This window comes from Vicia villosa, unplaced genomic scaffold (genome assembly GCF_029867415.1).
Source record: "Vicia villosa cultivar HV-30 ecotype Madison, WI unplaced genomic scaffold, Vvil1.0 ctg.003125F_1_1, whole genome shotgun sequence".
NCBI classification, from domain to species: Eukaryota; Viridiplantae; Streptophyta; class Magnoliopsida; order Fabales; family Fabaceae; genus Vicia; species Vicia villosa.
Window position 1 is genome coordinate 57,244 of NW_026706118.1, and position 25,908 is coordinate 83,151.

The 25,908-nt window shown below is 36.7% G+C and overlaps 1 protein-coding gene across 1 annotated transcript; it reads left to right on the top strand.

Annotated features, from left to right (window-relative positions):
- Positions 1 to 5,180: 5,180 nt before the first annotated feature.
- Positions 5,181 to 6,635, top strand: LOC131640432 (uncharacterized). The gene is made up of 2 exons (XM_058910826.1): positions 5,181 to 5,628; positions 5,722 to 6,635. The coding sequence occupies exons 1-2, from the start codon at positions 5,181 to 5,183 to the stop codon at positions 6,633 to 6,635; spliced, it is 1,362 nt and encodes a 453-aa protein (XP_058766809.1).
- Positions 6,636 to 25,908: the final 19,273 nt, after the last annotated feature.

Consider the following 25,908-nt stretch of genomic DNA (forward strand, 5'->3'; position numbering starts at 1 on the left):
GGGATCGAAATAAAATCTAAAGAAAAAAAAAAGCTTGTGACTGCCACCTCAAGAATCATCAATGCCTCTCAACAGTACTTGTACTTTATCAATGCTTCTCATCATCTTGCAACTACGAAAGATTCTCTTGCAGACTGAATGCATCTGTGGAGTTAATCGAATTTAGGAATGGAGAATATCAAAGAAGAATGGGGTGGGATAAATAAACTTTGAGCCTTATATCTTTTGTTCTTAAACCGTGAACCATGGCCACGCTACAACCTTCAAAAGCCCTAATTGAAGCTAGGTTCACTATGAAAGCATACCAAGCAGAATTTCTGTTAAACTGACTCCTAATGTTTGTTAATATTATTGCTAACCACTTCGTTTTTTCACATCTTCGTCTCTAATCATCTTTTTTTTCTCCGTAATTTTATTTTATTTTTTTTTTCAAAACTTGCATGTGCATCACTTTAGAATTATTTTTCAAAAGGTACAATTTTATACGCAAATCAATACTTAGCATCAAAGAGATTTCACAATGGTCAGATCAAAGGAAAGCCATTTCAAGACGCTCCTAACTAGGGGGCAAAGCACCCAGGAGGTCATACTAATCAGGGGCAACTTTTTCCAAGAAGTGTTCAATATAGGTCACACCTATAAGCACCAATCAATTTGGGGGCAAACCTTTCAAGATTCAACGTTGGGGCAGACTTTTCAAAGATTCAAATACTAGGGCAGTCCATATCAAGGTCGTACTGCTACATGGTGGTGTTCAAGTTCCTTCTCAAGAAACTACTTCAAAGGCCCTACCAGTAAATTGGGGCAATACCTTACCAACAAAAGGGCAAGCTCTCTGCGTACTTTCACAATCAAAAAGTGGATCTTTCTTCTACGTCAGCAATCCTCAAGTTCTAAATAAGTATCGGGAAGTCATGCTGGCATAAGACCTCACCACTGTTTGACCATAAGCCTTGTTACACAAGCATTCTCTCGAAGTCTTAATCAGTCCATGGCCCACCACAAGGACACCCCCTTGAAATATCCAAATAATTATTGTGTATTAATCATGTCGCTTCACTCCAGCATCAAACCGCACATATCATCTGGTGCATTCACATACTACATATCATAAAAGCTAAATTTTCATTAGCAATCCAAATCATTTCAAAATCCAGTCCGCGCCCTGGAAAATAATTTCAAAGTCCAGTTCTCGCCCTGGAAAGTCACTTCAAAGTCCAGTTCTCGTCCTGGATGATCACTTTAAAGCCCAGTTCCCGCCTGGCAAGCCATCAAAATCCAATTCTCGTCTGGAAGTTGAGTCTTCAAATCCAATTCTCGTTTGGTAGTTAGTTCCCGTCTGACTGTTACATCAAGTCCAATACTCGTTTGATAGTCAGTTTTCATCTGACTGTTACATCAAATCCAATTCTCGTTTGGTAGTCAGTTATACTCTGACTATTACATAAAGTCCAGTTCGCGTCTGGCACATCATTTTAAAAGTCAGTTCCCGTCTGACTATTATATCAAAATCCAATTCTCGTTTGATAGTCAGTTCCCGTCTGACTCTTACGTTAAATCCAATTCTCGTTTGGTAGTCAGTTCTCGTCTGACTGTTACATCAAATCTAATTCTCGTCAGCTCTCGTCTGACTGTTGCTCGGGCATTGATGAGTTATTTGCGTCATCATTGCCCCTTTTCACATTTTTTACTTATCATCAAACTATTTTTCAAATATTTTCAAACTTTTGGTCAAATTTTGGGGTCTTCTAGTATTTAATAACCCTTCGATTCAAACGTGCGAGAACTGCGTACTCTCACACCCTTCGATCAAAGAGTAATTAAATAGGGGCAGCTGTCATACCCCAGAATTGCCCTCCCTATTTCTAACAGTCGAATTATTTCTAAACTTGGGTTTCATAATTTTTTAGTTTGTTTATACTAATATTTTAACGTTAATTTATTTTGCTTATTTAAAAATATATAATAGTTTACTTTAAATTATTTGTATTTCTTAAATAGCAAATATCTCCTCACACTTCATATGTTTTCTAATGTCTTTTAATTTCGAATGAGTGGAGTAGCACAATTGGCAGAGTACATGAGAGGAGTTGTTAGAGTATAGGATCTTGAGTTTGAATCCTACATTTCCATTCAATTCAATGCATTTTTTTGTTTCTAAATTTAATTATTTTTATTTCTATTTTTCTCTTTTTTACTATCATTAGTAGAATATTATAATTATTATTAATACTATTATTATGGGTATTATTATAGTTGTTACTTTTCAAAATCACACGTATAGAAATATCCAAAAAGAATATTGTATGTCATAAAGTAAAACAATAAAAACAAGAATATTTTTTTCCAAAAAAACAATTATTCGACATATCAAACTAAATTGGAAAAAAAAATAAGACCATTTTAATTCGTTTTTATTTGCTTTGATACACAACATAATTCTACATCAATTTGCTTTATTTCTTTCCATAGTTTGATTACATATTGGTATAATTCTAAAAGCTATAAGATGCCCATTTTTACACGTAAAACAGGAGGCCAATTCCACACAGACAAAAACCACGTCCATGGTTTTACACAAGCCTATTCTCTTCCAAACTTCCCTCAAGCTTTTCTTTTGACAGCAAAAAAAAACCATATCTCTCTCATGTGCAAAACAACAACATCACAACTGTTTCTCCGATCGGTAAATCGCTATTTCTCTTCCGTATTGATTTTGTAATACATATGTTCATAGATTGTTGGTGTCTTTTTGTTTGAGAAAATGTGGAGAGAAAACTTTATGTTACTGTTCACTGATTTTTGTTTATGTATTCCTATTATTACTCTTTTATTTATTTATAAAAATAAAAAAAAATAACAAAAACTAACGAATTGGAAAATGGGGCGCCTCCCCCTATCTCGTACAGTGCATCATTTTTGTTTTGTTAAATTATCATTATTAATATTTTATTATTTGTTTTAATTTATATAAATTAGATTTTGTCTAGTTTAGATTAATGGGCCTTGGGCTCCAATTCACACCCCCAGCCTTTATCAAATTGTTATCTTTTTCTCAGTATGCACCCCACACCCAGGTTGGACCCCAAATGCACTTTTGGGCCAGGCTTTTACTTCTAAAACACACCCCATGTAAAACTCGAATAAGAATACTAAAACTAAATATTTTTATTTAATTGTTTTTATGGTTCGATTAAATATAATAGCATTTATATTTTAACAAATAATTAGAATCTTTTTATTAAGTTCCATAGTTAAACAATTTACATATAAATACTTCAAATCCCTGTCATTTATTAATTTAAAATAATACTTAGGACAAATTTTGGTAAATATTTATAATAATTAAGTGAATAATATAGTTTATAAACATTATATAATTGATATAATTCATGATAAATTAAATTTTTTAACAAATGATATGTTTAATATACTCTAAAAAACACGTATCAATATCATTCACTTTTTCATGTATATTATTTGTTAATTATTAAATTAACTAATTAATTTAAATTTCGCTATAACTAATTTAAATAAAACTCAATTTTCACTAAAAAAAATAAGATAGTGGATGTATTTTAAAAATCAATCATGAACTACGTCTACGATTACATTAATTCAAACTCAGACAAATTCAAAGGAGATTTATAAAATACTTCACAACCCCTAAAAAAAATAATTAATCAACAAAAAATAAGAACTACGGTACTCTGACTTCCTCATTGCACTAGAGGATACGTAGGCATAGGGTTTCGAAACTCTAGCGAGTATAACTATAAAAAACACTAACATGTTTCCTTTTTTAAATATCAACATATTTATTTTAAGATATGGGTAGATGTACGTTTACCGTATCTTCAATTTAAAACTTATTAAATCTAAACCTAAAAGGGGTCCCCTTGAATACAAGGGAGACGAAGGGTGCCTAACACCTTCCCTCCGTTTAATCGACTCGCGAACTTAGAATCTCTAACTTAGGGTAATCCGTTTAATTCCCTTCCTTTAGGATAAAAATAAATGGTGGCGACTCTTTACCTTAAAATTTTATGCCGGTTGCTACAGCTGGCGACTCTGCTGGGGACCTTAAGCTTAGAGTCGACCCTACTTTTAGGTTTAGGTTTTGAGTTTTATTATATTTTGGTTTTATTTTTATTGGCGCTTTTATTGTTATTACTTTCTATTATTATTTCGTTTGGACACTATCATTATATTTCACTTTTATTTCCTCTATTTATTATTTATCATTATATCATTATTTCATTGGTGGAACTTCTTAGTGTGGAGAAATGGAAGGAACCCTAGAAAAACGAAATGTCAATTGGCCACGAGGGCTAATCTGCCCCCTGTGCGTTGTTGCGACTATTTCACCTAGAGTCGGTCTTATCCTAAAAAATACTTTTGGAAAGAATATTCTTTCGGAGGTAGGACTTAGGATTTGACCTACGACTCTTTGTAAAACCCAAACAAAACTTTATGGTGAGACCTTTGTACGACCTAAGAGACAAAATCTCGGTCTACAATGAGGCTCCACTTAAGGGAGGCCCTTGCCTTTCCCTTTCGTGTTATCCATAATACCCTTAGGGAAAACTACCTTTATGGGGAGGGTAGAATATCCGTAGGACGAGCTTAAGAGTCCACATACAAATGATACATTTATCATCCCATCCTTCATAAGAAGCCTCCCACAAGGGGCATTATTTTATAATCCTACACCCGTAAGGGTTACCTTCCGTCTATTACTACAATCCAAACTGGTATAGGGCAGTACTGCCTTAGCCCGTATATGCGTCAGTTTTTTTGTCGTATTCCCTAGCCTATAGGGATTTCCTCTTTTATATTATAATACCTAGGTTATAGGGGTTCTTTTTGTATGACATTATCCATAACCCTTAAGGGGTCTCTATATGTTTATCTCTTAAATAGTGTGGGGTATCCTTATGGTAATCTTCACCCTACGCCACATGGCATTGCATTGCATGTCCATGAAAATTGTAGCATCCTAAAAAATAAAAATAAAAATATATATTCGCATGCCATTACATCAAACATCATATGATATTTTATTTCTCTTATCATTCATGCATCTCATGCATTTCTACCAGGAGCTCATTTCGCACCTTGACTTGTTATTTAGAATCAGAAGACCGTAAAACTGATTTTTTCGACATTCGAGGTTTATCATGGAACAAATTCAGACAGAGATGGCAGAGATTAGGGCTCAGATAGGGACTAATATAGGTCCGTTTATGGAAGCGATTCAAGCCGTCGCCCGTGGACAAGAAGATTTGAGGCAGACTGTTCAGAGGCCAGACGTTACGGTTGATCCAAGTGTCGTTCATCGAAGAGGTGTCAATCTTACCCAAGAGGTTCCTTTGAATCAGAATGTCAGAAACATTGTTCAAATTCCCGTAAACGAGACTCTGTACCTTGAGAATCTTTCTGTTTCGTCTTATGACACCTTTAAGTTCCCGATGGATGAAGATGAGGATAAGTTTCGTCTTTTGGACAAGAGATTGAAAGCTATTGAGGATCGTGATTCCCTTGGTTTAGATGCTGCTAGTTTATGCTTGGTGCCTGGTATCAAGATTCCTCCTAAGTTCAAAGTCCCCAATTTTGAGAAGTACGAGGGTACCACTTGCCCGATGACACACATAAAGGCATTTTGCAACAAGATGGCTCCTTATGCAGAAAATGATAAGCTTCTAATGCACTTATTTCAAGATAGTCTTAGTGGGGCGTCTCTTGAATGGTATACCCAGCTTGAAAGGACCAACATCCGAACTTGGAAAGATCTAGCCAAAGCCTTTTTCAAGCATTACAAGCATAACAGTGATGTGGCTCCTACCAGAATTCAACTTCAGGGTTTGACTCAGAAAGTTGATGAGTCTTTTAGACAGTATGCACAAAGATGGAGAGAGTTAGCTGCCAGAGTTCAACCCCCCCTTTTGGAACGAGAACTTGTTGACATGTTTATGGGAACTTTGCAAGACCCCTATCTGAATCGGATGGTTGGATGTACCGCTTCTGAATTCTCAGCTTTGGTTGTCGCAGGAGAAAGAATTGAGCACGGTCTTAAGACTGGTAAGATTCAGGATGTTGCTACTACTTTTGAATTCACAGATCATGATGATGAAGAAACAAGTACAATTTCTGAAGTTGAAGAAGAAGGTCATGCTTATTCTCCAGTTCAGATCCCTTGTTATCAGATGACAGAAGTTACTCCTAATCAGGATGCTCCACAAATCTGTGCTGCAACTATTAGTCAGCCACCAATTGAGTTTGTTCAACAAAAGCCATATCAATCAGTTAAGTATGCTCCTCTGCAGCAAAACCATCAACATGATCATCGTCAACAGGGTAGGCAAAGGTACAGGAAGCCAAAGAGAGTGTTTGACATGATTCCTATGCCTTATAGTCAATTGTTATCTCAGTTACTCGAGCTTTCTTTAGTGGAAACCAAGCAGTTGGATCCTGTTATTCCTCCTTATCCGGTGAAATTTGATCCCAACGTCAGATGTGGTTACCATGCTGGGGCACCTGGTCACTCAATTGAAGACTGTAAGCCATTCAGAGATAAGGTACAAGACCTGCTTGACTCGAAGACTATTGTTTTCACACCAAACGGTCAGAATTAAAGTTTCCTTTCTCAACTGAGCGTCAAAACTACTAAGCGCATCCTCTGAAGCAATAAGTCTAGACGGAATCAAGTCTCCTCAATGTTGGCAATCTTTGTTTCATTTTGCACTCTCATTTGTAATTTTCTTGTTTTGTTCAGTACTTTATTGTGTGCAGAACTTGTTTGTTTTTGAAATAATAATCATAATGCATTGAATATTTTTGTCTTGAAGCAATCCATTCGTTTTCACTCTTAATCGCTTTTATTTGCTTTTTGTGATACTCAACTCTTGTTTAAAAAAGTAAAGTAACTCTGGAGGGAGGATGATGAGCATGATACCAAGATTTTCAAATGGTATGATTTTGAATAAAACCTTGCTGATGATGTACAGGCATTGTTTCAGATCCCCAAACATCGGAGATATAAGGGAGATAGACCCTTGTTAACCCCTTTGAGCCTTGAAGTAAAAGTTTTGTTTCTATTTAAAAAAAAACCCTTCATTTTTAACCCTGGGGCGGGTAGTCTTCAGTTGATTTGACAGAGCGCTCAAATTTCAAAAGGAGTGTCCTATTTGAGGATCACCACACCTCATCCCTCGCACGTCAAGATGTCGGAAAAAAAATCAAAATCACAATGGTTATCCCTCACCGACTAAAGACTAAGACAGTCACAATTCTTTCAACAAGTCAAAAGACTTGAGATCACACGATTTGTTCAAAAAAGAAAAAAAAGAGAATGAAAAAAAAAGAGAAAATAAAGAAGGTCCTTAAAGTCAAAAATCTGAAAACAAGTGACTTGAAAAAAAAATTGGGGCACCACGGTGGACTTCAAAATCAAAATTCAAAAGAATTTAACCAGGAAAAAGTTAGGGAACGAAAAAGCAAAACAGAGTGAAGAGCCTGTGAGGCACAAAAGGATTACGAAATAAATATCCTAAGCAAAGAACAAAGTCGTGTGATCAGACACCAAAGAACAAAAGGTGAATGACTGTCATGTCCAAAAAAAAAACTCATCGAATCCTCAATCGCATCAAAACTCCTCTTGGGATATGAGTGCTCATATCGAGTTAACTGAATATAGAATTGGAGAACATCATGGAGAATGGGCGGGCACCAAATATCTTTGAGCCTTAAATCTTTTTTTCTAAAACCGTGAACCAAGCCACGTTACAACCCTTAAAAGTCCTAATTGAAGCATGGGTTAATTCGAAAGCATACTATAAACGAGAGTACAGTAATCCGACTCCTATGAGGCTTGCTAAAACTTTTGAGTTGGTATCACACCATCTTTCATACAAAAAAAAAGAAGAAGAAAAAAATCGATGTTACAACATCCTTTCAATAATAAGTCTTTTAAGTTTCAAGACAAACATAGGTTTTGCATCAGAATTTTGTTTCTTATGATAAACATTCTTTGCATATGAAAAAGTGTTTGACATCAAGGAAACTTTCATAAATGAAAAGTTGCGTCCTCCCAAAGGACATTTTGTCTTCAGAACTCCGTCGAGTTGGGGCAAAAATATCTCGAAGTATGATTACCCTAAGGGGCACAGAAGAAAATGATAGTACTCGTTGAGTAAAAAATTCAGTTATTTTGGGGCAATCAATTCGAGATATGATCTCTCAAAGATTCAATCAATCTGGGGCAGTTGTGTCAATACTCAAAGAATCTCTCATAATGTTGAGTAATCTGGGGCAGTCAGATCAAGATTCGGAAAAATCACTCAAATTGTTGAGTAATCAGGGTCTGTTACCCAAGCATCATTCAAGCCATCACAAACTTGGGCAAACCATGGGCAGTGTTCCACGGTTCATGACACTGGGGCATGTTACGTATGATGGCACAAATTTCAGGAAGTCTTCATGAAGCAGATTCCTTCAAAAGCTTTGCAGACTGGGGCAAGATAGTATACTTGGGCTTTTCCTCCTTTTCAAGGATTGACCGGGTTAAGTACGGGCGCAGGCTATACAACTTGTGAATTCGAAGAAAATATCGAGAAGTCCGGATCGTTATCTTCAACAGAAACCGGCTTGTTGCTGGCCTTCAAGCGTCAGGGATGTATCTTTATCCATAGCTTATTTAGAGATTTAAGTCCAGATGGCTGGCATACCTCAGCAGATGTTAAAAGACTCCTTTCTTTGAGCTCCTGGTAGTTATCTTTGCATGTTGCATTGCATCCTCCAAAAACGCGTAGCATTTCCACTTAGGTGGAGCATTACGCTAAAAAAATATATAATAAAAAAATATAATTCAAACATACATCGAAGCATAAGCCAGATTCGAGTTTTTATCAAGCACCTTTTGCTTCCCTAATTAGGCTGGTGTAATTCTAGTCTCACAAATACGATCTTTTCCAAAGACCAATACCAGTACCATACTATTCGTCTACTTCCTAGTAACCCTACCGACGATAATGACCCTTATATCACATTTCATTTCCTCTCCGACCCTCGAGTCGTGAGTTTCCAACCCTCATGTTGTGATTTTCCCCTTATAATCAATATATCGTTTCATTTCCAGCCCTCGTGTTGTGATTGTTTTGTTTTCCGATCCTCGAGTCGTGAGTCCTCAACTTATCACTTTCATTCCGACCCTCGAGTCGTGAGTTTTCAACTTTTCTCTTCCTTTCCGACACTCGAGTCGTGAGTTTTCAACTTTTTCGCTTCCTTTCCGACACTCGAGTCATGAGTTTTCAACTTTTTCGCTTCCTTTCTGACCCTCGAGTCGTGAGCCTTCAATATATCGTTTCTTTCTGACCCTCGAGTCATGAGTTTCCGACCCTCAAGTCGTGAGTTTGCTTCCTTTCCGACCCTCGAGTCGTGAGTCTTTAATATATCGTTTCTCTCCAACCCTCGAGTCGTGATTTTGCTTCCTTTCCGACCCTCGAGTCGTGAGCCTTCAATATATCGTTTCTTTCTGACCCTCGAGTCATGAGTTTCCGACCCTCGAGTCGTGAGTTTGCTTCCTTTCCGACCCTCGAGTCGTGAGTCTTTAATATATCGTTTCTTTCCGACCCTCGAGTCGTGAGCCTTCAATATATCATTTCAAAACCGGCATTGTCTACCCCATAGGTTGTGGTAAATGTGCGAAATTTACGACTGCTTTTCTCAGGCGTTGATCTACGTCATCTTTACCCATTTTTGTTACTTACTTTATTTTTCAAACTAATTCTCAAAATGAGTCTTTAGGCAAATTTTGGGGTCTTCCGGTATTTAATAACCCTTCGATTCGAACGTGCGAGAACTGCGTACTCTCGCACCCTTCAATCGAAGAGTAATTAAATAGGGGCAGCTGTCATACCCCAAATTTGCCCGCCTCATTTCTAACATTTAAATTACTTTTAACTTTGATTTTATAAGTTTTTTAATTCAATTTTACTAACATTTTAACAGTAATTTTTATTTAAAAAAAAATTAACAGTTACTTTGAATTAATAGTATTTTATAAATAAATAAATTTTACTCAACACTTTATATATTTTATACTGCAAATTTATTTTGAATAAATTGAATAGCACGAGAACATATTTTTATTAGTATTTGGTTTTAGTAGTAACTATTTTTATTAGATTTTTATTGTTTTATTAAATTATTTTTTTTACTATTATTAATATTATTATACTTTATTAGTTTTTATTATTAAGATTTTATTAATATTATTATTTTATTAATATTGCTATTAGTTCAAATAAGCTAGGAAATACATGACAGTAAATTGATCCGATTTCCATTAAGTTTTTCCAAAGTAATCACATGACAAGAATCTGTGACATTTCCAAAACCATCTTATTCTTTCCAAAGCAATATTGCGACAATATCATATCACAATGGAAACCATGATTATTAACTTGAATACCAAATTTAAAGTCTTTTAATCTGTTTTTCAAACTATTTCCATGTTGAGCATTCTTTCTTTCACTATATAAAACCAACAAAAATTAGAGGGAAGGGGGGACGAAAAACCAAGAGGAGAGGAGGTACAATTAGTGAAGGATCAAAAACAGAAAAACCCTAACAACCACAGTAGCCGCACGCCTCCTCCGGTAGACGCTTTGCGCCGCCGGACAACCCCTCGTGACTCTCCAATCGCCGGAATCACCTCCATCGACGTTTTGAACATCGGATTCACACCTCCCTCCCGCGGTATGTCTCTTTTGTTCACTATGTTGTTATTCTCTGATGTGTGTTGTTGCTATTCAAAGCAAGAAAGTGACTTAGATTTATTTGTGGTTGTTGTTTTTCTTTTGTTTTTTTAGAGAAAGGAAAATTTTGTACTTGTTACTGAGAGAAACAGAGAGATGGAACGAAGAGTGCAATCTATTTTGTTTTATTTTTATATTTTCTTAAAACAATTGCCAAGTGGCAACTTAATATTGGTTGATTTTGTTTTATTAATTTTATTATTAAATTGTGAATTTCTTCTTTGGAAATAGTCAACATTTAGCTTGTTTTATATATTAGGTTTAGTTTTTTTTTAATAATAAAAAAAAAAAGAACTTCACGTTACTTCATTTTCCGGTTATGCATATGTCATCATTTTCTACTACTTTTGTTATTTTATTTATTTATTTATTTATTTTAATAATTTTTGAACAAGTCTTTGTTTTAATTATTTTTGTATAAAAAAAATATGGGGAATCATCTAAGAAAAAGGAGTTGGCTCCCTTGGTGTGTGTGTGTATATATATATATATATATATATATATATATATATATATATATATATATATATATATATATATATATATATATATATATATATATATATATATATATATATATATATATATATATATATATATATATATATATATATATATATATATATATATATATATATATATATATATGATTGTTATGTTTATTATTATTTATTTTACACAATAGAATTTTTACTTATTTTAATTCATTTGTGTTGTTACTCTATTAATTAGTTTATTTAAGTTAGTTAACAAAAAATACCGAAAACATGCTTTTAACCCATTATTATTAGAATTAATTTTAAAATAATTAAGACAATTTCTCTTAACTTAACTCATTAAAATAGCTAACCGATTCAAAACTCTTTTTCACTAGCTTAATTCAAATCAACATCATCTTTTTAATAAAGGATTGTCAAAATTGCTTTCAAATTGAATTCAAAACTGCGTCCATCAACACTCAATTTTCAAACACGGACAAAGTTCAAAAATCATTCAAAAGCAACTTTACACAACCCTATAAAAAAATACTAACCAAACAAAATATGAACTACGATTACTCTGACTTCCTCATTGCACTAGAGGATACGTAGGCATAGGATTTTGAAATCCTAGCGAGTATAATTATAAAAAAAACTAACATTTGATTTAATTCTCTAAAAAAATCATTTTTTTGATATAGGTAAATGTACATTTACCGTATCTTAATTTTAAGTCTGTCTAAAAACCTAAACCTAGAAGGGGTCCCCTTGAATACAAGGGAGATGAAGGGTGCCTAACACCTTCCCTTCGTTTAACCGACTCACGAACATAGAATCTCTAATCATAGGGTAATCCGTTTAATTCCCTTCCTTTAGGATAAAAATAAATGGTGGCGACTCTATTCCTTAAAATTTTAAGCCGGTTGCTACATGTGTCACGTGCCATGATCCCTCATGCTGGTCACCATCAGATCATTTCACCACTCCATCCAACGCATCTAACATGCTAGTCCTTACCATGGACTTTCTAGCCAACCACACCAGATCATAACTTAATATATTTTCATTTTATTTAATTTTCTTTGTAAGATTATTTTAAAATAGTTTTAAAAATCCAAAAAATACACAAAAAATATTTTTAAGTTGATAAAATAATACTTTATTTTCTGACATAAAAATATTTTATTTTTCTTCATAATTTAAATATTTTGTATAATTAATTATATAATATGTATATATTTATCTTTTAATTATTTGAACCAATCAAAAAAATCATAAAAAATTTGTTCTTTATTTTAAATATAGTTTATGCATTATAAGCTAATTTTGTACATATTTAGAATAATTTTATCTTTAAGTTTTAATTATTTATGTAATTATTTGCATAATTATGTTAATTTAACTTAATAATTTTCAAAACAACTTCAAAAATTCCAAAAAAATTAGTTTTGTCTTAAAATTAATTGACAAGCATTTTGAACATATTTCAAACTTAATTTTTAGGTTTAAATTTAATTTCTATCTTTTTCCTCATTTTAATTAAATTAATCATGCATTAATTCTAATTAAAATCAATCATCAAAAATCCCAAAATATTTCTTTTATTTTCTTGCAATTTAAATTCCAAGATCAAGTGTATAGGTTGTCAAATTCATGTAAATAGCGTAGTTTACATTTCCCGCACAATCGATGTAATAGCGTAGATTTATTTTCCGCATTTTACATTTCCGCATTTTAATTTCCCGTACATATAAAACTGTGTGTATGCCAAAGATTAAAATTGAAGCGTTAGGTCACTAACTTCAAAAGATAAAATATCTGAATCAAAACACAATCACTCTTGCACTTCTTAGGGTAATCCCTCTCTTACTCTTTTCAAAATCAAAAATCAAATTCTACTGTTTCAAATGCAAAATCGAACTTTCGTTTACATCCGGTGAAAGGAGAATTTTCTAAAGGAAATAGGAAAAGACCTTATAACTTAGGGTAGACCTCCTAATTTGCTTGCTCAAATCAAAACAAACAAATCTCTCATATATCATTGTTTTTCAAAATAAAACTTTCAAAAAAAGACAATACTTTGTATATATCCAAACGAGGATCATTACGAAGTTAACGTTCTTTTTTCAAAACATCTTTTGAAAGATAAAACACTTTGTATACAACCGCACAAGGATCATTACAAAGTCAATTTACAAAGGTATTTGAAACCACATACAAGAATTTCAAGGCAATAGAAAAGTGATTCAAAACAAGTGAGCTAAGCAAATTAAGAGCCCATGGATAACCATGGATACAAAGGGTGCTAACACCTTCCCTTTGTATAACCTACCCCCTTACCCACAATTTCTTAAAGGTCTTTTTTCTGTTTCTTTTATAAACCTTTCCTTAATTGGATATAATAAAATTCGGTGGCGACTCTCTGATTTTCAAAAACACAAAAAGCAGAAAGAAAAGAGCCAGTTCGCGTATCTCTCCGCGAGAGGTACGGTAAAAAACCGAGGACGACAGAACTGGCGACTCTGCTGGGGACATACTTTCTAAAACAAAATGTTTTCAAAAGGGGTTACCTTTAGAGTATAGATCACTTCGATGTTTTCAATTGCTTGACTTGATTTCTCTATTCCTTTAGAGTATAGATCAAAAGGGGTTACCTTTAGAGTATAGGGCAATGGAATTCTATTCCTATGGAACCTTACCTCAGATGGGTGCGTACTCATGCTCAGAAGTTCATCATGCCATATCCCGCTATTTTACCTGTGACTATTGAGCTAGAAGTCGAAGGAGATGAACCTCGAGTTATTCTACATCCGGATATGCCAACTGACCTGGAAGAGTTGCAGAAATCTTGGGTTCAACTAAAAGAGGAAAGAGACACCTTCAAAGCACACTGTCAAGACTATGAGAGGAAAGTATTGGAGCTCACCGGACAACTCCAAGAAGAACAGCAGATCAACACATTCCTGGGTGCAAAGAGAAAGCGTCCATGGGAGACCTGAGGGATTCTTCATTTTCTTTATTTCTGTTTTGTAGGCCCGGAAGAGGCAAAGAAAAATAAGAAAAAGAAAAAAAAGAAATAAATTGTTTAACTAATAAATGTTTGTTTCTCCTTTGTTTTAACAAATCTAAATTCTAAGATCCTTGAAAACATTGCATATGCATTTCATTCATAAACATTGCATAACAGGTTCACATGACATATTTCTCATCTCCTCGCTGTTTATTTCAGTTAGAAGAGATGGTATCTGAAACAAGCATCAAGAATCTCGAAGCACAGAACGCCCAAGTTCAAGTAGCAATTCTGGAACTAGCAAAGGGGCAACAAGAACTGAAAGCCCTGGTAATCAAGAAGAAAAAGAAGCCCAAAGGATCTGTAGGTTTGAGTCACCTGAAAAGGAAGATTAAAATCCCAGTCAAAAGATCCAAAAAGCCACTGATACCTGAAATAGTCGGTGATGGTGAACAAGGAGACAATCACAGCAACCAGGGTTCTGCCAAACCCTCTCTCTCTTCCGATGAAGAAGATTATCATTCGGGAGACGAACAGGATGATGACAAATACCAGCAGTTGGAAGAAAGCATGAAAGCTATGGAGATACAAAAAATACCTGGTTTAGATTTCGATGATCTAGGGCTCGTCTCAGATATTGTTATCCCTCCAAAGTTCAAAGTTCCTGTTTTTGCAAAATATGATGGAGTTTCTTGCCCAAAACTACATCTGAGGTCCTATGTAAGGAAGATACAACCTCATACAGCAGATAACAAATTGTGGATTCACTTCTTCCAAGAAAGTCTGTCGGGTACACAACTCGAGTGGTACTACCAACTGGAAAGTACAAAAGTTCATACTTGGGAAGAGTTAGATGCTGATTTTTACAAACAGTATCAATACAATGCTGATCTTGCACCAACCCGTACTCAACTAAGGGGCATGTCCATGGCACCAAAAGAAAGTTTTAAAGGGTATGCACAAAAGTGGAGCTGGAAGGGTCTTACCACCCTTATCTGGTCGCGAGCTGGTCGACATGTTCATGGGCACTTTAACTGGCCCTTTCTATAGTCATTTGCTGGGAAGCTCATCATCAGGTTTCACTGATCTGATATTGACTGGAGAACATGTCGAAAGCGGCATTCAAAGTGGAAAAATTCAAATAGGCTCTTCCTCTGGTACTACAAAAAGGCCCATCAGTGGGAGAAATGAAGTTAATACAATGCACAGTCAGAAAGGTCGCAAGAATGAGCATCACCAATCTGTAGGGGCAGTTCTGATCTCCGCATCTGCGCCTCAAAAAGATCAACCACCAAAATATACGCGTCGACCAGATGCGCCAAGAAAAAATTTCACCAATATCAATATGCCAATCTCTCAAGCATTGCAGCATTTGTTAAAAGCAGATCTGATCACATTGAAAGACCCTCCAAAGAATGTCAACACTTCCTCTCCGAGTTATCGCCCCGATGCAACATGTGCGTATCACTCCAACTGTCCAGGACATGACGCAGATCACTGTTGGGCCCTGAAAAATAAAATACAAGACATGATAGATGCTGGGGAAATTGAGTTCGATCCTCCAGAGACTCCAAATGTCATCACGGCACCTATGCCGAAGCACGACAAGACCGTCAATGCTATCATAGACACTGTTTACATCTATGATGTGACAGAATTGTCAACTCCGCTCCTTGAAGTCAAAAGAAAGCTAATCCAAGCTGGTTACTTTCCAGGTTGTGACCCTGATTACTTTTATTGCGCACAGCTACCCAATGGTTGTGAAAATCTTAGAATGGGAATTCAAAAGTGGATGGATCGCCGTATCATTATGTTTGAGAGGCTACCTTCCATGGACGTTTTATGTGAAGTCTTTTCAAACGGCATGAGAACAGAGGATGTCTCAGTGGTTTCCAACATACCATTGAAAATCCATACCAAAGCTCCTTTCAAAATTTCGGCTACACCCAAAGTGGCATCGGTAATCATTACCAGTCCGACTCCATTTCCATACTCCTCAGACAAAACTGTCCCGTGGAGTTATGACACTAATGTTTATGTCCATGGAGTTAAACAGGATACCTTGACCGAAGAGGCCATGAATTTTACTACTCCAACTGTTGATAATATTGTGTGTACCAGTAAGATTACGAGAAGTGGAAGGATCTTTTCACCAGAAATTTCTCCAAATGTTGCTACTAATCCAGTCCAGGTCCCAGTTCCTAATATCAATGCTCGAGGCAAAGAGCCACAAGTTGAACCAGTTCAAATACCGGTGGAAGTCACTGTTGAGGATCCATCAAAGCAAGAAATGGAAGAAATATTGAAAATCATCTGCAAGAGTGACTACAATATTGTCGAACAACTGGGGCACACTGCTTCAAAAATCTCAATGCTGTCTCTGCTAAAGTATTCAAAAGCTCATGCCAAAGGCCTGATGAAGTTCCTGAAAGCTGCACATGTACCACAAGAGATTTCAGTCGATCAATTTGAAAATTGTGTTGCCAATTTAATAGTGAATAATGGTCTCGGTTTCTTTGATGTTGATCTAACCCCTGCTGGAAAAATCACAATAAAGCCCTACACATCTCCATTGAATGTAATGGCACCACTCTATCTCATGTGCTGGTAGATAACGGTTCTTCTTTGAACGTGCTACCAAAAACAGTACTGGAAAAGCTTGACTTCGAAGGAATTATGTTACAACCAAGCGATGTTGTGGTAAGAGCCTTCGACGGGTCAACAAGAACAGTGTACGGAAAGGTGAATCTCCCAATCAAAGTGGGCTCTCAGATCTTTGATTCTACCTTTTACGTAATGGAAATTCACCCAGCATATTCCTGTTTACTAGGACGCCCTTGGATACATGGGGCAAATGCTGTAACTTCTACCCTGCATCAGAAGTTGAAGTATCCAGTAAAAGGAAAGATTGTCACAGTTTATGGCGAAGAGGAATATGTGGTTAGTCACCTGAGCAATTCCAAGTATGTTGATTTGGATGACGAATTCATCGAAACTCCCTGCCAATCTATTGAGGTGGTCTCTCCAGATATCTCTACTACCAAACATATTTCTGCCACTCCAACTACAGAAGTAACTCCAACTATGGCTTCCCTCAAAGATGCCAAAGCTGTGATCGAAAAAGGTGGTTGCACAGTATGGGGACAGCTCCTCGATATACCTTACAAGTCCGACAAGCTAGGCCTGGGCTATGCTAATGGAAACCAAAAGAACGATCAAAGTCCTTATTCTAGAGGATTAATGTCACATTTCATCAGCCAAGGAGTAAATGCTATTGAAGACGATGGAGTGTTCTTGAACCATATCATTCAGCCATATCCAGATGAAGTTCCACCCCTTCCCATGGGAGTTTGGGATACTTTGGGAGAACCAAGCGGCGGGTACGATTTTCAATATACCGCACCTCAGAGTTCTTTTATTGCTATGGAAGACATTACCCCAACTGGATGGGGTGATCAATTTGAAAATGGCAAAAGTTTCACAAGTTCCATCACGGAGCAATATCAAAGTCCACCTAAAGAAGTTTGGGATACGCTAGGAGAGCCAAGTGGCAAATATGACTTTATGGTGAAATATTCCGCTACTCCAAGCTCATAAGTCGCCATTGAAGACATTGTCCCAACTGGATGGGATCAACATTGCGAAGACAATTTCACTCCTGAAGAAGCTTTGGAAAAACCAAATAACGAGGGTTATTTTCTGTCAGAGTACACTACTCACCAGAATACACAAGTCTCCATCCAAAACATCATCCCGACTGGATGGGACGGCCTTATCGAGCATCTCGCTAAGCCAACAAAGATATCTCAGCCTGGGCTCTCGTATCCAGCAGAGTATATCACTTATCCCGAAAGATCACCAGCTCATTTCCCCACCAAAGAAATCAATGCTGTGGGAGATGAAGAAGACAACTGCAACTGGAACAGCTGGATACTCCCTGCTCACAACAATGGATTGAACAATTGGGAAGCTGAGGATGTGATCTCCTTTGATCAGGAATAAATGCAATTTCCTGTTTTCGTTGTTTATATTGTTCAAAGATAAAAATGGTTCCTGTACTATCGAACCATGAACTTGAAAGCCGTGTGCCTTGCCCGAAGCACACTGGTTCTTTTTATAAGGGTTTGTCATATCATGATCATGTTCATTCAATAAAATCATGGGACGTTTGCATATTCAAAATTTGTGATCCTTTTTCTTTCTTTGCTTTATTCATTTTTTCAAATAGCTATGTTTTCTTACACACACCCACATAAATAAATGCAGATTCACATTCACTCTGGATCTAGTTGATAACGATTCTGCTATTGCCCGTCATGACTTTGAAAATCCGATCTACCAAACTGAGGACGAAAGTGAGGAAGATTGTGAAGTACCAAGAGAGCTTGCAAGGCTGCTAGAACAAGAAGAAAATACTATACAGCCGCATGAAGAACCAATTGAGGTTATCAACTTGGGCAGTGACGAAGAAAAGAAAGAAGTCAAGATAGGGGCTGATCTAGAAGACAGTGTCAAGCAAAGACTGATTCAAATGTTGCAAGACTACGTCGAGATATTCGCCTGGTCCTATGAAGATATGCCTCGCCTTGACACGGACATTGTGAATCATCGCCTGCCAATCAAAGAAGGTAGCACTCCAGTCAAGCAGAAACTGCGGAGGAGTAGGCCCGATATGTCAAAGAAGATCAAAGACGAGGTTAAGAAGCAATTCAATGCTGGCTTTCTGAAAGTTGTGAGTTATCCTCCTTGGATAGCTAACATAGTACCTGTGCCTAAAAAAGACGGGAAAGTCAGAATGTGTGTAGACTACAGAGATATGAACCGGGCAAGCCCTAAAGATGATTTCCCTTTAGCTCACATCGATGTACTGGTTGACAATACCGCACAATGCAAGGTATTCTCCTTCATGGATGATATGGAAAAAACAACCTTCACAACACCATGGGGAACCTTTTGTTACAAAGTAATGCCCTTTGGTTTAAAGAATGCAGGAGCTACATATCAGCGTGCAATGGTAGCTTTGTTCCATGATATGATTCATTAGGAGATAGAGGTTTATGTCGATGATATGATTGCAAAATCCAACACCGAAGAAGAACATCTGGGTCATTTACACAAGCTATTTGACAGACTCAAGAAATACAGGTTGCGACTAAATCCAAACAAGTGTACCTTTGGAGTAAGATCCGGCAAACTCTTAGGTTTCATCGTCAGCAGCAAAGGTATTGAGGTTGATCCTGCCAAGGTCAAAGCCATTCAAGAAATGCCTATACCCCGTACCGAGAAACAAGTCAGAGGATTCTTAGGACGTCTGAGTTACATCGCCAGATTTATTGCCCATATGACTACTACTTGTGTGCCGATTTTCAAACTGTTGAAGAAAGATCAAGTGGAAAGATGGAATGAAAAATGCCAGTTAGCCTTTGATAAGATCAAAGAGTATCTCCAAAAACCGCCAATCTTGTTACCACCTGTGGAAGGAAGACCTCTGATAATGTACCTAACTGTGTTAGAAAACTCAATGGGGTGTGTACTGGGGCAACATGACGAGTCCGGCCGAAAGGAGCATGCAATCTACTATCTTAGCAAAAAGTTTACCGATTGTGAAACAAGATACTCACTACTCGAAAAAACTTGTTGTGCCTTAGCATGGGCGGCTCGCCGACTAAGACAGTATATGCTAAATCACACCACTTTCCTAATCTCCAAAATGGATCCTATCAAGTATGTGTTCGAAAAACCTTCTCTCTTTGGAAGAATAGCACGATGGCAAATGATCTTAACAGAGTATGACATCCAGTACACTTCACAAAAAGCAATCAAAGGAAGTGTGGTAGCTGATCATCTGGCTCATCAAGCAGTGGATGATTATCAAGCCTTGAACTTTGACTTCCCAGATGAAGATATTATGCTAGTCACTGACTACGAGCAACTAGGACCGGAATAAGGACCCGAGCCAGGATCCCGATGGACTATGGTTTTTGATGGAGCTTCTAATGCACTTGGCAATGGCATCGGAGCTGTGATCATTTCCCCTGCAGGAGGTTATACACCATTCACTGCCAGATTATGCTTCAACTGCACTAACAATATAGCCGAGTACGAAGCATGTATTCTGGGTCTCAAAGCTGCAATTGATATAAGAATCAAGTTCCTGGAGGTCTACGGAGACTCGGCGCTTGTGATTTATCAAGTCAAAGAGGAATGGGACACGAAGCACCCGAATCTACTTCCTTACAAAGAATATGTGCTGAGTTTGATTCCTTATTTCGAAGAAATCACTTATTGAACACATCCCGCGCGAAGAAAATCAACTAGCTGATGCTCTAGCTACTATGTCATCCATGTTCAAAGTCAAGTGGGGCAACGAGGCGCCAATGATCACCATTTACAGACAAGATGAACCAGCCTATTGCAATGAGATCGATGCCGAAGGAACAGAAGAAAAACCATGGTTCCATGAAGTAAAAAGGTATCTCGAAGCTCAGGAGTACCCTGAAGGGGCATCCATCAACGACAGAAAGTTTCTAAGAAGATTTGCTGCCAAATTCTTCCTAAGTAATGGAACCCTATACAAACGCAACCATGACTCGACTTTACTTCGTTGTGTAAACAAGAAGGAAGCAGAACAAATTATGGAAGACATACACGATGGTGCCTTTGGTACTCTTTCAAGTGGACATACAATGGCTAAGAAGATCCTAAGAGCAGGTTATTACTGGTCTACCATGGAGACAGGCTGCCATCATCACTCCAGAACCTGTCACAAATGCCAGATATATGCCGACAAAGTACATGTACCTCCAGTCCCATTAAATGTCCTGACGGCTCCTTGGCCTTTTGCAATGTGGGGTATTGATATGATTGGAGAAATCAAGCCTACTGCCTCCAACGGACATCGTTTTATCCTGGTCGCTATTGATTACTTCACTAAATGGGTAGAAGCAACTTCATTTGCTTCTGTCACCAAAAATGTTGTGGCCCGATTTATCAAGCACAATCTCATTTGTCGGTATGGCATCCCTGAAAGGATCATCACAGACAATGGCACAAATTTAAACAACAAAATGATTACTGAACTCTGCATACAGTTCAAGATCAAACATCATAATTCCTCTCCCTATCGACCAAAGATGAATGGCACGGTGGAAGCTGCCAACAAGAACATCAAGAAAATCGTACAAAAGATGACAGTAACCTACAAAGACTGGCATGAGATGTTACCTTTTGCTCTTCATGGTTATCGCACATTTGCACGTACTTCAACAGGGGCAACTCCATTCTCCTTAGTCTATGGTATGGAGGCAGTTCTTCCAATTGAAATTCAGATTCCTTCCCTAAGGATTATGAAAGAAGTCGATCTAGATGAAGACGATTGGATTCAGACTCGGTTGGACCAGATAAACTTGATTGATGAGAAGAGGCTCGCAGCTATTTGTCATGGTCAGTTGTACCAAAAGCGTATGATCAAAGCCTTCAACAAAAAAGTCAAAAGTCAAGCATACCAAACCGGTGGCTTGGTTGTCAAACGCATCATCCTGCCACAAGGTGACCCCAGGGGCAAGTGGACCCCCACTTATGAGGGACCGTTTATAATCAAGAAAATATTCTTCGGCGGTGCCATGTTGCTTACCACTATGGATGGCGAGGATTTCCCACACCCTGTGAATGCAGACATAGTCAAAAAGTACTTCGCTTGAGGAAAAGCTCGCTAAGTTGAAAACCTGAAAGGGCAATTTAGGCAAAAAATGAGCGTCTCGGTGGATTGAAAACCCGAAAGGGCGATCCAGGCAAAAGTTAGAGACTAAATAATACTATCCCGGTAGGCTGAAAACGTGAAAAGGCAGCCTAGGCAAAAGTTAGGGAATAAAGTGTACAACTATGTTCCGTTTATTTACCTACTCACCGTCAAGATTCAACACATCAAAGATACCGATCAGTCCAATTACTTTCATCCAACAAGTTAGGGATGAGATGCTCGAAGACAGATTGACAATAACAGAATTGAAACTTGACTGGATTGTTTTCACATAGCTATTTCTCTTTATAAACACTTTTTAAAGCTTTAGGACAATTTCCTATTACTAGGATTTTTGTCTCCTTGTACTAATCAGCCTATTATGGCTCTTTTCCAAAAAATTAATGCAGCTTAGGCTCAAAATCAACATTTTCACTTTTTTCTGTTTTGAATACGTAAACGTCCCAATGATAATTTTGAATGAACACGTGCATTTGGATATGATTGATGTTTACCAGGAAAAACAGGAATAGCATTCAGGTAATGTCCCCAATCATTTGGACATCATCCTAAAACCAGTATCAGAAGAAAAATCCCCAACAGAATTGCATTTCTCAGCAAATTCCTCAATGAGATTTTTCTCTCCAAACAAAGTGATTCGAGAAATCTTATTCCCCAGCAGGGATGTTCCAGATTACTATCCCCAGAAGGTGTGATCTCCACACCAAGACTTGGTCAAATAGTCCATCGGAGGATTATGCATCTTCTTCATTCCCATTTTAAAGGACATCAAAGTCAAAATTTTCAAATTACTTTTCATCCCCGAGCGGTAGTCAAAGATCCTTCAACAGAGCACCCTGGTTCTCAAAGAAGGTCCCCAGCCGAGTATACTCAAGCAAGACAACGACAAAAAATCATCAACGATCACAATGCCTTCATTTCCAGATGGCTAGTAGGGATTTATTTTCCCAACCAAAAGCTTGATACGCTCAAGTCATACAACATACATCATACACATATTCATACACAACATAACATGCATATTTCTCCTTTAGTTCGAGAATCTCATACATTACATACATCATAAACATTGCATATCACTAACTTGATTTTTTCAGGCAGACGGATGTCTTCAGCAAAGATGTTCTCAATCACATGCAGTGTTCCCCTTGAATTCTATTCAGATAAGCAGTCCTCTCAGATATAATCAGCCGAAGATTCATTCTGAAGAGATCTCTCCTTACAAATCACCTATCAACTCAAAAACATGCCAACACAGATCTAAGTTGATACCTTGGACGGTTCCTTAATGATCTATCATCAAAGATCTAAAGCTGATACCTCAGACGGTTCCAGAACAATCTACCATCAAAGATCTAAAGCTGATACCTCAGACGGTTCCAGAACGATCTACCATCAAAGATCTAAAGCTGATACCTCAGACGGTTCCAGAACGATCTACCATCAAAGATCTAAAGCTGATACCTCAGACGGTTCTAGAACGATCTACCATCAAAGATCTAAAGCTGATACCTCAGACGGTTCCAGAACGATCAACTTTCAAAATCTAAAGCGAAAAACTTTGGACAGTTCCGTAGCGATCATCCTCCTAGACTTAAAACGGTAACTTTAGACGGTTCCGAAACAGTCAACGCAGAGGTTTTCAAATCCTTCATCAAGATATAATATATGGATTCATTCTGGTGAACAAACCATCAAATACATTTGCCAGATGGCATCTGAAGGCCCATCTCAAGTAATGTTTCGATCTGCCAACAACATTTCTCAGACAACCTTCAAAGACAAATTCCAGCATCACTTCCGGTCAAGGTAAGTGCAAATTTTTAGGGCATATAATATATTCAATCATCTTCTACCTTCAGATTTCAAACAATCTCTTCAGGTTTAAGAAGATTGAATAGGGGCAACTGTTATACCCCAAAATTTTCCCGCATTTTTTTTCAAGGAAACTTCAATCTAAAAATTAAGAGTTTCATATAATCTTGGATTTTTATATCCTGATTTATGAATACTTGGTTTTTAGAATTTTTCTTATACGGTATTTTGGCTCGCTGTTGAGTTTATTCTTACGCAAAACGCCAATTACTGTTTATTACTTCACACACGCTATTTATTTGAGATTTATTTACAGATAAATAGTACTGACGCAATTGGTACAAAATTAAATCTTTTGCAGGCGCAGGGTCCGGGGATTTAGACTGTACTGGTAACAAGTAAATTATTATTAATTCTTGTTTCCCACTAATTTTTGTACTATACTCCATTATTTTCAAAAATCTTTTCCTTTCTATTCAAATCTCTTTCTTTCAAAATCAAATCCTAAATTTATTCTATACATCTTTTTTTTCCAACATTATCATACACTTTCTTTCAAATCCTACTTCCACTCAAATTTTCCTTTTTGTACGGAATCACTTCATTCCCCAACGTCTCTATCCTTCTTTTCATTCTATAAATACCTCTCATTTTTCCATAAAATATCACATCAAAATTCTAACTCATCTCTCAAATTTCTACATCATATTCATTCTCTCTTCTTCCCCGGCAAAAATGGCGAAGCGGATGGAAACGTGTTTTCTTATGGTCATCACCGTCGTGGTGGTAATCATGTCCTTCTTCTGTCTGCATAGTCCTGAAAAATGTGGACCTTGGATGTTTACACTCTCAATCATCTACATGTTATTATTTGTAGCATGGGTTATTAATCGTCATTCTTAAAGTTTGTCGTATCTCTTATTTCTTAATGTACCGTTCACTCGTCGTACTGTTCATTATAGTATGTAATATTTGTACTGTCAGTATTAAATGTCGTACTATTTGTCGTACTGTTGCTTAATTATCCAGATAATATTTTGTGCGTTTTCTGCCAGTTAAATATTTATTTTTCTGTGCATTAAATGATTTTCAGGGTTATTATCGGTAATTTTACTCGCATATAGTGTATATTATTTATTTATTATGTCTGTGTTTTTCTAACAACTCATATAAATAAATTTTCACCATTAACCTAACAAAACAAAAACAAAAAAAAATTAACTTTGACTGTTGAATTTTCACTCTAACTGCTACATTAATGCCCGGACAGTAAGTTGGGACATTAAGTTGACAGTCAAACCCGCTGACAGTGCAATTCTCCGTGTTTTGTACCATCAATCAAATCAAACTTTTTCATTTCAAAATTCTAAGATTTTTGTTCTAGAAGTCTTCTGAATATCACATGATTAGCAGAGACTCAGCACTGCACAAAAATCAGGTACGCTTAACTGTCTCCTACACAAACAATCCCTAACTAGGGTTTCTTGTTTTTTTCAGGAGAACAAGTTTTTGAGACCTCAAATGGATTTCATGGACCTCCATATATCTCAAAGTACCACCATACAAATTTTCAAACTTCAATTCACTCAGATGCACAGTCAGCAGCTCAAATAGTCAAGAGACGACCCGTTTGACCAAAAAGTCAACAGACAGTCAAAAATGAAATTTTTTGTCAACATCCATATTTTGTCAAAGGATTCATCATTTGATCATTTTTTGATCATAATTCACCAAGGAAAGATCAAAAATCAACAAAACCCTAAGTTTCAAAATTAGGGTTTTCTCCTAAAAAGTCAACTAAACTTTGACTGGTCATAACTCTCTCATCCTTCATCCAAAAAATTCAAAAGCAAAGCTCATTTTGAAGGAAATTCAATTATATTTCAAATGCAATTGGTCCCATGGTCATTAGATTCACCATTTGGAAAATATGAACCAAGACATTACAAGTCATTTTCAAAGTCAACAAAAAGTCACTTTTTTCAAAAGGACACACAAGGAGCATGGAAAATCATTTTGATATGAGAC

Excerpts from the sequence above, each read along its gene's own strand:
- LOC131640432 (XM_058910826.1), top strand. The coding sequence starts at position 5,181 with ATGGAACAAATTCAGACAGAGATGGCAGAGATTAGGGCTCAGATAGGG. Across the intron at positions 5,629-5,721 it reads CAATTTTGAGAAGTACGAGG|ATAGTCTTAGTGGGGCGTCT; the intron begins GTACCACTTGCC and ends ACTTATTTCAAG.